Source organism: Canis lupus, chromosome 4 (genome assembly GCF_011100685.1).
Source record: "Canis lupus familiaris isolate Mischka breed German Shepherd chromosome 4, alternate assembly UU_Cfam_GSD_1.0, whole genome shotgun sequence".
Classification (NCBI taxonomy): Eukaryota; Metazoa; Chordata; class Mammalia; order Carnivora; family Canidae; genus Canis; species Canis lupus.
In genome coordinates this window covers 8089390-8103268 of record NC_049225.1, presented here as the reverse complement: position 1 = coordinate 8103268, position 13879 = coordinate 8089390, and the positions used below count along the sequence as shown (strand labels likewise).

Below are 13879 nucleotides of genomic sequence, written 5' to 3'. Positions count from 1 at the left end.
ATAAAACTGACAGAGAATGGCAGATTCCAGCCAAAGGAGCTTCCGTAGACAGGTGGTGGAGTGGTAGGGGGAGTATTGGCAAGTGCTGGTTTGTAGCCTTTGCTCTGCTAGCCCAAGTTCGTTCGTTCGTTCTTTCTTTCTTTCTTTCTTTCTTTCTTTCTTTCTTTCTTTCTTTCTTTCTTTCTTTCTTTCTTTCTTTCTTTAAGTTTATTTGTTTATTCATGAGAGACAGAGAGAGAGAGGCAGAGGGAGAAGCAGGTTCCATGCAGGAAGCCCAATGTGGTATTTGATCCCGGGTCTCCAGGATCATGCCCTGAGCTGAAGGCAGACGCTCAACCACTGAGCCACCCAAGCATCCCATGCTAGGCCAAGTTCTTAGCTTTGACATCATGGAGGGGGAGGCTCTGAGTGACAGAGCATGAGGTCTTGCCTCACCATATGTACTTGAGCTTGGAGTTCCTCAAAAGAAATGGCCTTGGGATGCCTGGGTGGCTCAGTGGTTGAGCCTCTGCCTTTGGCTTGGGTCATGGTCCTGGGGTCATGGGATTGAGTCCCGCATTGGGGGAGCCTGCTTTTTCCTCTGCCTGTGTTTCTGACTCTCTCTCTGTGTCTCTCATGGATAAATGAATGGAATCTTAAAAAAAAAAAAAAAAAAAAAAAAGATATGCATTTTGCCAAAAAGAAAAAAGAGGCAGGACTCTATTATTTTTGGAGTTTGATGATTTTCACACTAGCTTTATTTCTTTTTTCCAGTAAAGAAGGACAGCTGAAATTAGAGTATGTAAATGTGAATAATTTTAGGAGGATCGCTACAGATGGAAGTATCTGTGGACCTATGCTGTACTGCGTGTGTGTGTGTGTGTGTGTGTGTGTGTGTGTGTGGCATGTCCCCCTAATTGAAAGTCGTAGTGAGGGCTGGACCTGTCTGGTGATACAGCCTAGCTGAGTACAGAGTTCATTCCCTAAGGCTCTCTGTACTCCCTCCCTTTATGGGTGATTTGTGGCCACGTTTTGACCAAGTCACTTGTTGAATTATATTTGGTAGAATAAGCACCTTAACATGAGGTTGGAAAAACCCAGTTCAAGATCAGTAACCTCATGTGGGATCTTAGAATTCCAAAACTTTTGTGACCTTGGGAAGGTCTGGGTCTTAGTTTCTCCAAGTGCAAACCAGGGATAGTCATTCTGAGATCCCCATCCTGACTTGTCGGAAAGGCCTAACAAGAGCCCTGTACTCTGTAAAATCGGACTCTCAAATAACAGCCTCAAAAAAGAAACCCCAGATACTGTGAAGTAGAGGAGGGACATATTTAAGTTCAGGATAAAAGATACAATTAGAAGGAACAGAGTGGGTAAAGTCAGTTTTGGCTTTGGCATTCACCTGGAGGGTTTTAATTGTGGCATTTGTAGAAGGAAATATTTTGACAGGTGCTTTAATAAGCCTTTGTGAAAGCCCAGGTATGGTTCTCTCGCTGAAGAGCAGACAGATGTGTGGGTGGGATGATGGCAAAGGCGGGAATTCATCTGCACAAATCCTCCTGTGGCATTTAGGAAAGGGGCTCATTAGAGTCACAGAGATTGGGGGCATGGGGTCACTGATGGGACTTCCTTCAGGGATCAGCTTTTACTTTTCTGTATTTTCATCACAGAGCTCTTGGCCAGTTTCAGTAATCAGGGAGGGCTAAATCAAGAAGGATTTACTCATGGGCTTGGATCTGAGACCAAAATGCTTATAAAATATTAACTGGGGGCAGTGTAGCATTTTATCATGGCCTCAGTTGTAGTATTAACTGTCTCTTTGGGAATTTGCACTCTTCCTGCATATATAAAATTTACATGTCTATCACTATGCATTTTCCCTCAGGATCAAGGAAGGGACCCAGGTTTTAATTAATGATCTCTCTCATGTTTTATTAAGGGCCCTGGTCTCTAGAGCTTGTCATGAGTTGCAGGGTAATCTGAGAATGTATTTCCTGTCATTCTAGCAAACCTTCTGTGTAGGCACTTGCCCTGCCTATGTAGTCTTTTCTGATTTATTTTTAGAGATCTTTTCTCTCTGAACTGTTTGGAGGAAGAGATTGCACACTGTGGTGTCTCTGGGGACAGTTGGTGCCCACCTCACTTTTGGTCACTCCCTCTTGCTTGAAAATATGGTCCAGCAGAAAGATTGGGGTTCCCTGAGCCCAGCCAGTGAAGGGACATTTGAAGGCACCACATTGTGCTTGTGGCTGCCATGTCTAGAGGTGGTCACACCTCTGGGCTGGTCTTCCCCAAACTACCCTGGGCATGTGGTACATATCTTGAGATTCTTTTTTTTTTTTTTTTTTTCTTGAAAGGATATCTTTCTATTGTGATAAAATATATATACACATAGAATTTACCTTTTTAGCCATTTTTATGTGTACAGTTCAGTGGCATTAAGTACAGTTACGTTGCTGTGTAACCATCATCACCATCTATCTTCAGATCTTTTCATCTTCCCAAACCAGAACTCTGTACCTGTCAAACTTGAGGTTGTGGGTGGCAGTCTACAGGGGCCCCATCCATAGCAGCCCTAACTTGGTCATTGTTCAAGAAGGAAATCACGGGGGGAACCTGGGTGGCTTAGTGGTTGAGTGTCTGTCTTCGACTCAGGTCGTGATCCCAGGGTCCTAGGAGCAAGTCCTGCATCAGGCTCCCCATAGGGAGCCTGCTTCGCCCTCTGCCTATGTCTCTGCCTCTCTCTGTGTCTCTCATGAATAAATAAATAAAATCTTAAAAAAAGAAGGAAATCATGGATCCAGGAAATGTTTTATTTGTATTGCTATTTATAGCCCAAAACTTGTGGACGTCCAGTCTGCTCTCCTTATCCGGACTTTTTCTAAATGGGTCAAGCCCATCATCTTGGCATCTTGGACCCTCTACCATTAGGATCCAACTTCTTTGTGGGTCTAGTCTCTACCTAGGCCACATGCCTCCTACCACCCACTGAAGGCAAGCATGCTGTCTAACCAGGTTTCTGTTTCTTCTTTTGGAAACCTTATATTTTTCCCTCGTGAAACCTGCCTCTGTCTCCCCTTCTGGAACAGTTTTTCTTCTGTTAGCTCTTCTAGAGCATATTTGCCCATTTATTAGAACACATATCCTCCTCTTTATTTAACAGTGACTTCCTGGAGAGCAGGGTGGTGCCTTGTTCCCTCCCATATTTGACCACTTGAGCGATAGACAATAAATAGGGTCTCAAAAGATATTTATCCATTCATGGAATTGGAAACTGGATTTCAGTGACAGAAGTGGTAAGTGCTGGGTGTTCAGAATGCCTTTAAAGTGGGAAAACATTTAGTCATATTTCTCCCATTTATATTGGGTTGAAACTTGCCTTTGAATAATAATAATAATAATAATAATAATAAATAATAATAATAAAAGTAAACAACGTAGTTTAGTACCTAAGAAGGATTTGGGAGTTATATTTGAGTTGGAAATCTGTCCTACATTTTATTGCTATGTAACCTTAGCAAGATTTTTTCTTGAGGTTTCAGTTTTCTTGACTATAAAGCAGAGATAACAACATGTATTTCAGTGAACATAAAATGCCCCATTATTTTATATAGTACAAGAAAAGAAAAATTGCTGTCAATTAAACAATGATATAATGCTTTCTGTGGCTTTGGATTTTTATTTTATACTTATTGAAATAGTTCTTTTAGACATATTTAGGCTTTTGAAAAATCCTTTTCAAAAGAAAATTTAATCACTCAAGGTTTTCCTAAAATGTCTTCTTATTCAGAGTCTGAGTATTCTGAAACACCTTGTGACTCAAAGTAGTTGGAGCTCACATTTTTTCACCCATTATCTTTCTCTGCATCAGTGAAGCTGTTGGTGAAGAAACTATTTTTTTCCTCCCAAGAATGAACTACTGTTTTCTGCCAAGCTGCAAAACAGTTCTTCAAGTTTTAAATGATGGTACTTGCCCAATCTTACAAATCCATTACAAGAGATGGTTTTCAGGCAACAGCCAGGTCTCCAATGATCCTGAAATGGTTTTTACTTTGAAACCCCAGTGGCTTGCAGATGGTCCACTGAGCCACCAAGAATGATGATCACATGGTAACAGCCTCATCTGGACTACTTCCAGGCTGATGGACACAGCCTGGACACATCTCCATTTCAGAGATGTTACCATGGGGAAACAAAGTGTGCCTCTCAGAATAGATAACATAGGGCATGACTTCCCTCTTAAGGTTGTTGTAAGGTAGAGGAGAAAAGATTCATAGTTGTTACTGTGCAAACATCATGGAGCCCCTTGATAACAATAACTGTTATTTATGGAGCACCCACTAATGTAATATGCTTATTAATTTACAACATAATTTTCTTTTTTTTTACAACATAATTTTCATATTAAAATTTTCCCTAATATATTTTTCCTTTTTTATTGAGGTATGATTTAAATTCAATGAAATGCACAGATCTTAAATGTTCGGTTGTATGTATTTTGACACCTCTCATCTGCAGCCCTATCAAGATATTTTCATCCCTCCAGAAGCATCACTCTTGTGCCCCTTCCCAGTCATCATCTGCCTTCCCCACACAGTCTCTGTTCTGATATCTTTCACCATGGATCATTCTGTGCTAGAACTTAGTATTGCTGGAATCATGTGGCATGCAGTCTTCTATGTCTTATTATTTTTCTTTTTGAGATACTTCCATGTCACTGTGTGTATGAAGAGTTTGTGCCTTTCTGTTATTGAGTAGTCTCCACTGCATAGATGTGCCCCCGTTTCTGCTTTTCTCCCCTTGGTGGGCATTTAGGTTGTTTGTTTGGGCTATCATGAGTAAAGCTACTATAAATATTTGCATGCAACTATTTTTTGATTACATGTTTTTGTTTCTCCTGGGTAATACCTGAAAGTAGGATTTTTGGGCCCAAGAACAGGTGTGTATTTAACTTTATGAGAGTCTTCTCAAGGTGGCTGTGTCACTGACACTCCCATTATGTTTGAGAGTTCTGCAGCTCCACATCCTTACCAGCTAGACAGCTTCAGTCTAGTTCATTTGAACCATTGGTTCATTGAACCATGAATTTTGAATGGTTTTGTAGTAGAATCTCTATGGCTTTAATTTGTACTATTCTGGTAACTAATAACCACCAACATGTTTTCATATGATCACCAGCCATTTGTATATCTTACTCTGTAAAATGCCTGTTAAGTCATTTGTATTTTAATTATTGGGTTGTAGAATTTGACTCCTTTGTCAGGTATATGTATTGCAAATAGTTTCTCCCAGTCTGTGGCTTGCCTTTTCATCTTTTTTTTAGTGGTATTTTTTGATGAGTAGAAGTCTTTAATTGTGATGAAGTCCATTTATCTATTTTTTTTTAGTTAGTATTTTCTGAGTCTAACCAAAGTTTTGATTATTCGAAAGAGAAGTATTCTATACTTTCTTCTCTAAGTTTTATAGTTTTTGCAGCTACATGTAGGTCTGTGATCAATCTCTAATTAAATTTTGCATATGGTTTGAAGTATGGATCAAAGCTAATATTTCTCCATTTCACTAGCTAGTTGTTCCATTACCATTTGTTGAAAATATAGTTGACCCTTGAACGATATGTGGGCTAGGGATGCTGATGTGCTGCACAGTCAAGAAAATCTGAGTTTAGTTTTTGGCTTCCCAAAAATGTAACTGTTGGTAGTCTACTGTTGACCAGAAGCCTTACCAATAACATAAACAGTTGATTAGTGCATGTTTTGTATGTTATATGTTGTTACATCATGCATTCTTACAATAAAGTATGGAAAAGAATGCTAATAAGAAAATCACAAGGAAGAGAAAATATATTCACACTACTATATTATATTTATATTAAAAAAATCCGTGTATACATGGACATGCACAGTTTGAATCTGTGTTGTTCAAGGGTCAGTTGTACTCTTTTTTCCTCATTGACTTGCTTTGACACTGGTTGAAAATCAATTGACTGTGTGCATTTGTTTTACTTCTGGACTGTTTATTCCATTGATGTGTTTGTCTATTTATCTATATGCCGTATTGTCTTGATGTGTAGCTTCAGCATTAGTTTGAAATCAAGTATTATATGTTTTCTTTTTTTTTTTTTTGGTTTTTTTTTTTTTTTTTGAGAGAAACAAACCATCTTGATTTATTCTGCTTTATCTTTACCAAAAAACATTCTATAATTCAACTCTGCATTAAATGAAATGTCTAGCTTGCATAAAACATTTTCTTGTTTTCTTTATTCCACCTTAAAAGAATTTTTCTTTTGGCTAATCTAGGCCTTATGCATTTTCTTCTATATTTTAGAATAAGCTTGTCAGTTTCTATAAAAGACCACCATGAGATTTTGATTGTAATTGTGTTAAATGAATAGATGAATTTAAGGAAGATAGAAGTATTAAAAATATTCAGTTTTCCAATATATGTATATATAGTCTTATATTTTTCTGATTACTTAAATCTTTCTGAATTTCTCTCAGAATTTTTAAAAATGATTTTCTGTATGAAGGCCTCACATGTTTCTTTAAATTTACCCCTAAGTATTTTGACCTTTAAAATATGTTGTAAAAAAAAGTTGTAAATGGTATTTAAAAAATTCATCTTCTACTTATTTGCTGTTGCTATTTAGAAATTCAATTGATCTTTGTATATTGCCCTTGTATCCTGCAACCTTGCTAGATTCAATGCATGATATATTTTGGTTAGTTCTTTATGGAATTTCATGTTCTTAAAGCAACCTGTGATGCAGGTATTAGTACAATCACATTTTATAAAAAGTTTGCCCTGAAATTATGTGTTCTCATTTCTTTGCTCAAGGTCATGAAGGTTGAGTAACAGGAGGACTAGGATTTGAATTTAGGTCTAGTCTGACTGTAATGGCTAGTCCTTTTCCACCCTACTATAATATTTCACCTCTTTGACATTTAGGTATATTTTTTAAAGATTTTATTTATTCATGAGAGACACAGAGAGAGGCAGAGACACAGGCAGTGGGAGAAGCAGGCTCCATGCAGGAGCCTGATGTGGGACTCAATCCCAGAACTATCAGACCACGTCCTGAGCCAAAGGCAGATGTTCAACTGCTGAGCTACCCAGGCATCCCGACATTTAGATATTTGAATGGAGTAATACTACATGATTTCCCTGGATCTCACTTGGACATTTTTGCACCATTGTGTTTCACAAGGACCTGGATTGGGACTTTTATTTTATTACTATTTTATTTTATTTTTTTGGATTGGGACTTTTAAAACAGACTACAAAAATAAGGTCATAAAGAGACTGGTGGTTTTCCCAGTTGAAGGAGGACAGTTAGTGTGTTTCCAGGTTCCTCCACAGAACACTAGTAATGTGGCTGGATGCAGTTGCAAAGATCAGCCCTCTTTCTCCATACTGTTGGTACTCATAAGCTGTTGCTAAATCTTCCATGTGTGGGGATGCTGTAAAACTTGTTTTCCCTCATTCTCTCTTGCAATGTGCTACAGGAAATAATTTCTCTACAGCCAAGGAGCTCACAGAGGAGATTAGAACATTAACATCAGAAAGGGAAGGGCTGGAGGGACTCCTGGACAAGCTTCGGGTACTGAGTTCCAGAAATGTCCAAAAGCTGGGGAGTGTTAAGGAAGATTACAGTAAACTGAGAAGAGAGCTGGACCAGGGGGAAACTGCCTACGGTAAGTAATCACAACTATTGCCTGGTGAAATATTGTGGTATTGATTGTGCTCTGTGGCTGGGCAGGATGTTCTGTGTGTCATGTGAGCATCACTGCAAAGGGCGTCCTGGAGCACACAATATTTTTCCTGGAGGGTTTTTTTTGGCAGGAGTCTTGGCAAATGGGGTGGAATTACTTGTCAGCTTTTGTTTTGCTGTTCACATGTGACGTCTTTTCTTTTTTGTCTTTACTCCCCCTTCTCTACCCTGGATTTGCTAATGGCCTTGCGATTATTTAGAGTAATCTCCCCCTTGGCACAGGTCTTGAGAATTTTCTCTGTTTGACAATTATGTTCCTTTTGTTCCTTGGCTCAGTCTTCTGGCTTGCACAATCACAGATGAGAGCAGGCTGACTCAGAAGACTGCATAAAGACCATGAAGTGGCTTTTCTATGTGTGAGTTTTTGTGAGAGCTTCTTTCTCCAGGAAGAATGATGTAGAAGAGGCCAATGATGCCTTAACTGAAGTATCCGCCTGTCAGAGGAGTTACCATACTCTTGTATTCTTTTCCTGTTCTGGTTGTTAAGAGTAACTGAGGTCACTTTGAGGTTTGCTCCCTGAGGGATAGTCTTAGAAGGTGCTAGTTCAGTCTGAATTGAAAAAGTGAAAACGTATTTCTTAAAAAAAGAATGTAAAGAATTTACAGTGATTCAGTTTCTAATCTGAAGAATGAAATCATGAGAAATAAATGCAGGTTTCAAATATGTTAGATACTAGAATCTGTTTTGTTACTGGTAAAATGAGAAGAATAATATCGAACTCATAGGTTGATTGAGCAGTACTTAATCAGATTAAATGAAATAACTTATAAGATCTTGAGGTATATGTGTGGGTGTGTGTGTCTGCCCTTGCATTTCTTCTAGGAAGAAGAAGCTGCTGGAGGTGAGAGGTCATATATAGTATATTATCATCCCTAAATAAATGTTTATTAGGAAAATGAAAGACCTATCTACTAATTAATAACTATATTTACAAAGTATTCTTATTTAAAAAGAAATAGGAAAAGAACGGGGATGTTAGCCACATTGGAAACACAGCTACCTGAAAATACTCCACGGATTGAAGTAAATAAAGATTAGTATTTAAAACCAAACAAAGAAATATGAAATTAGTTAGCAGAAATTAGGTGTGTCATTTTAATCTGAATGAATTTTGTTTTAAATGCTTACTCAATTGAGAAAGACGTTCAATTATAGTTATTTGAATCACAGATAGGATGTTCAGTTGTTATAGAGTCTTCTTAGTAATAGGCAGGCCTCCCTGGCTAAACAATTGAGAGCTACTTATCTTCCTTTCCCCACTTCTGTAGGTCAAGACTTCTTTTTTGGCAAATATGTAGGGACTGTACATTTGAGTCTGACTCTGTAACTAGAGTACTGAGGGATAGTAACATTTTTCCCTAAGATATGATGATGTGCTCTGTGAAGTCAGGATAGGAAAGATCATTGGATATTTTAAATGAATTTTTGCTATAGACTTTTCAGATGTATTAACAATAACAACTATAAGATTTTTCATGTTGTCACTCTGTAATTTTTGGCACAAAATGGGGAATCTATTGTATCTAAGAATAAAGAAGATGTGAACAAATTTGGACAAATTTAGTTCAGCAATTTTTTCATTTGAACAGTTGAGCTCTTGAAAGCCATAAATATCTCTTAAGAAGGAAAAAAAAGAGCCATGTAGTATTTTTTGAATCTCACCCTTGTCACTTTACTATTTTCAAAATGATGAATAAAACATAAACAAATGGAATGAGAAATTGTTACCATCAATGATTCTAAATTGCAGATGGCTCATTACTGTTGTGAAGGCGTTCTTTATGTTTTAGACTTGGATTTTGCTTGATCAGCTACCCTCTTCCCTATGCTTTATTTAGCCTGACGGTAATTCTTGACCAGTTTGAGGTGACTTGGTATCAGGTTAACCGAATTAGTAATCTTGGGTTGATGAAAGTAATGGGAGATAAATAAATAAATAAATAATACATATATAACAAATTCCTTAGTAGGTTGGAGCTTTTTATCTATTGGAATGCAATAAAACTAGGCCAAAGTCCATAGTCTGCCATTTATTGGCTTTTGAGAGTTAAAAATTTAGAGGAAGCTCTCAATGTAGAGCTTTACATGTAGAGCAGATACAAAGGAATAGTATGCATAAGCGTATAGGTACCGTGAGCTACCTCTTTTTATCCTTAGACAAAATGCTTAAAAAATAAGACTAAGAAATAAGCAATATGTAGAATTCTTTTAAAAAATACCCAGGTTTTGAATTCCTACAATGGTTTCAGAATGTGGCACAAGGGAAAAAGGCAATTTAGGAATGGACAAGTGACTCTGTGATGGTCAGGGACCCGGGCTCTTCGATTTTGTTCATCTGTACTCCTCAACATGTGACATTTGGTCCAAGATGCCCAACCTATATGTCCAAGTCTAACCAGGGATTCTGTTTCTATAGCAGAAGGAGAAATTTGCAGTTTTAGGGAACAATTAGCAATCTCTCTTGTACAGAGAACTCTTATTGATGGGAAGTGCTTTGCTGATCATTTAAAATATTATTACATCTTATGGGGCTGGCTTGATTGAGATCAAAGAAAAGCACTGTCCTTATGTTTCATTTGTTTTGTCACAGTATGCAGCATGATGTCTTTGAAAATAGTAAATATACCGTAAATATTTGTTCATTTACTGGGGCCAAATGTTAAAATGAAACATTCCTTTACTTCTATTTTATTCCTTTACTCCTCTACTTTGAATAACAGAACCAGACCTTGGATCTTCTTCGTTTTTTTGATTTTTCAAATTCATTTTCTAATTTAGTGAGAATAGAGGTAAGTTTGATTGTCCTTCGTGGAAGATGCTTGAAGTTGTCTGAGTGGGATATTCATACTGAAGTGTCAGCAGACAGAACAAAATGATGAAAAAGTACTGAAATGTGCCAGAGTAGTCAAGGGCAAAGGGAGACAGAAATCACTGGCTTTGTCACAGTGACACACATTCTCTGTGATGAGGCAAGAAGGGGGGGTGTGTTTTAACCTGTATCAGCTCTTCTTAAGACTTCAGGAGAACATGCTTGAATTCTGAGCAACTTTAAGTACAGTGAAATAGAATGAAAAGCTTTCAACCCCTGAATACCTATGGAGATTAAGTATACACCTTTAATTACTGTGGATTTCAATTTTTTTTAAAGGGAGGATGGGAAAAAAATAAGTAACTTTTTTGATTTGTTACATCTGCTTTTCAGCAAAAAGACAACCCTGAGATTTATATAACTTTTTTCCATCCCCTGTGCATAAGTTGTAATCTGTATTGTACTTTATTAATATTGTTGATTTTTTCACTATAACTCAGATATAAAGGAAGCAGACGTCAAGGCGAGAGATTTAATCACAGAATAATCAGGGCTAGAATTTTAAATAGGACATCATTAGCATGTTAATGAATTTTCCCACTTTATGCCAGCTGCCTGAATAGAAAATACTGCAGATGTAGCTCAAAAATCTGGCAGGGTCTGTGGCCCACCGAGCTGTCAGGAATTCGTATAGAAGGTCCGTGAAGTACGTAAAGGGATTCTCTGTATGGCTATCAAATGGCAGGATTTCATTTTTTTTACTTTGAGTGATGGCTGGCTGTGTTCAGCTTTAACTTATTCGCCTTCCATTGAGCAAGAACAAGTGGAGGGCAGGTAAGGAGCAGGTTTTAAGTGTAATAAAGTCAGAGAGGAGTCAATTTTTCAGTTCTGGCTTGGGGCTAGTTCAGTACCTCCCCCTTATCTGCAGTTTCCTGCCATCAACCCCCGTTAGGATGATGATCCTCCTGATGAATCATCAAAAGGTCACTAGTAGCCTAATGCTGCGTCACAACGCCTACATCACTCACCTCATTTCATCCCATAACGTGGGCATTTTATCATCTCACAGCATCACAAGAAGAGCGAATAAGGGACAACAAGATATTTTGAAAGAAAGAGCGAGATCACATTCACAAAAGTTTTATTACAGTATAATTGTTCTATTTTATTATTAGTGATTTTTGTTCATCTCTTACTGTGCCTAATTTGTAAGTTAAACTTTATCATACGTATATATGTATAATAAAAAATGTAGTATACATAGGGTTCAGTACTCTGGTTTCAGGCACCCACAGGGGTCTTAGAAAGCATCTTCTATGCATCAGGGTAAACCACTGCACCTCCCTTTTACTTTAGATTAGAAAGGCCATAGGTCCATGCTGACGTCATCTTGCCATGATTTTTGGACTACTTCATAATTTTTGAGCTTGAAATAGCTGATGAAAGGACTTAGGACATTCTCTAGTGAGATATGAATTCCTTTAACTCTGAAAGTCCACAGGTGAAGCTTCTTTTAGAAGTTACCTCACACCTATTAAGAAAATATAGTTAATCTTCAGTTTAGAGATCCTGCACTTTACAAGTTCTGCATGTATAGGCAGTAATTCCCTTTTCACATTTATCAGACATATTTAGAAGAAACTTTCAAGAAGAATTAGAACAGAAGAATAGAATTTGCATATGTGTGTGTGTATAGAGAGGAAATGGAGAAATGGAAAACATATATAATGAAGATGTAAGTAACACAATTAACAAAAAAATATAATTTGAAAGTTGAGATAGAAGAAAAGCCAATGACAAATGTTAATTAATCTGGTTGAGAATATGATGTGATAATGAGTTTCCTAGGAGCAAGAGCAAAAAAGACATTTGAAGCATCATCCATCCTCCTCAAAAAAGCAGCTTAAAGCACATAGTTTTCAGGAATGTGAAGTGGTGTTAAATTTTTAAAGGCAATTTTTTTTAAAGAGAGGGAGAGATGGAGCACATGTGAGCAGAGTGAGGAGGGGCAGAGGGAGAGAGGGAAACAGAGAATCTTAAGCAGGATCCACACTTAGCGTGGACCCCAGTGATTGATCTCATGACCCTGAGATCATGACCTGAGCTGAAATCAAGAGTCAAATGCTTAATCAGCTCAGCTACCCAGGCACCCCAGGGCAATTCTTTTGAAAACATGCTGGAAAAGTCCTCAATAATACATTCATACGTAACAAATGAGAAAGCACTTTTCATGTGGCTGTTTCCAACCACTCCTGGAAAAAACCTAGGGGATGCCTTCAGAGCAGTAGCTCATGGATAGACTGAAATGTACACATATCTTAGATCTGTGGGTGTGTACATACTTTTCCACAAAATTTTGATTCCGTGTTTCAGCAAATGGGATTTGGAAAAGAGCCATTGTAAGATCTCTCAGATTTTAAGAAACATGTTAAATTATAGTAATACCATGGGAATGAATTAGTAAGGGCTCAGGCTAATTAGTTTTAAGTATGGGAACTTCCAGTGATCTGACATGATTCAAAGATGAGACTTCAGACATTGGAAGATTGGCCAGAGATCAGTCTGTAGACTCACCAAATATCAGTTCTTCCCTCTGAGCTTTGACCAAGGTCCTCATGGAAGACAACTTTGCTTACTTGGGGCCAGAATAGAAATCGAGCTCTTGATGACTGAGGACCAAGCTTTTTTGTCTTAGAACTAGATGTGTTCCAGGTTCTGTACATGGAAGAACTTAGATTGTTCTATGGGGAATAATATCCTATTTGTGTCTGCCTTTCTAAATTAGAAATCTTGGTTTAGATTTAAAAACATAGGTAATATGAACTTTGGGAGAAAATTTCTTTTTTTAAAAAATATTTTATTTGAGAGAGAGGTAGAGAGAGAGAGAATGAATCTGAAACAGACTCTGCACTGAGCACAGAGCCTATCATGGGGCTCGATCCCACAACTGTGAGATCATGACCTGAGCTGAAACCAAGAATCAGGTGCTTAACTAACTGAGCCACCTAGGCATCCCTGACTCCCCCACTCCCTAGGGAGAAAAAACTTCTTTTAAAAAATTTCATAATCTTTCTTTGAGGTTTTTCCATGGGCTGAACTTTTACATTTCTATTTATCGTTGATTAATCTTATTAATAAATTATTGTTATACCAGGATCACAGTTAAATATATATCTGCATTTTAAATATTTCTCCATATTTTTTCCTTTTCTAGTTATATCCCTGCATCCCTATTAGTGTGGTTATTTCTCTGCAACCGTTTTTGCCTGTGAATTTCTATGCTTGAAATTTGCAATGAACTTCTTTCTCTTTTATCAAAAAA

The 13879-nt window shown here is 37.6% G+C and overlaps 1 protein-coding gene across 4 annotated transcripts in view; it reads left to right on the top strand.

The window, feature by feature from the left end:
• Positions 1–13879, top strand: part of DISC1 (DISC1 scaffold protein) — a 347001-nt gene that overhangs the window by 146630 nt on the left and 186492 nt on the right. For all 4 annotated transcript variants that reach the window (XR_005357793.1, XR_005357794.1, XM_038533906.1 and 1 more), the window contains exon 9: positions 7482–7670. Coding sequence is in view for 2 of the 4 variants with exons in the window: in XM_038533906.1 (XP_038389834.1) it covers positions 7482–7670 (189 nt within the window). In the remaining 2 variants the exon portion in view is untranslated. The remainder of the gene's footprint in view (positions 1–7481; positions 7671–13879) is intronic.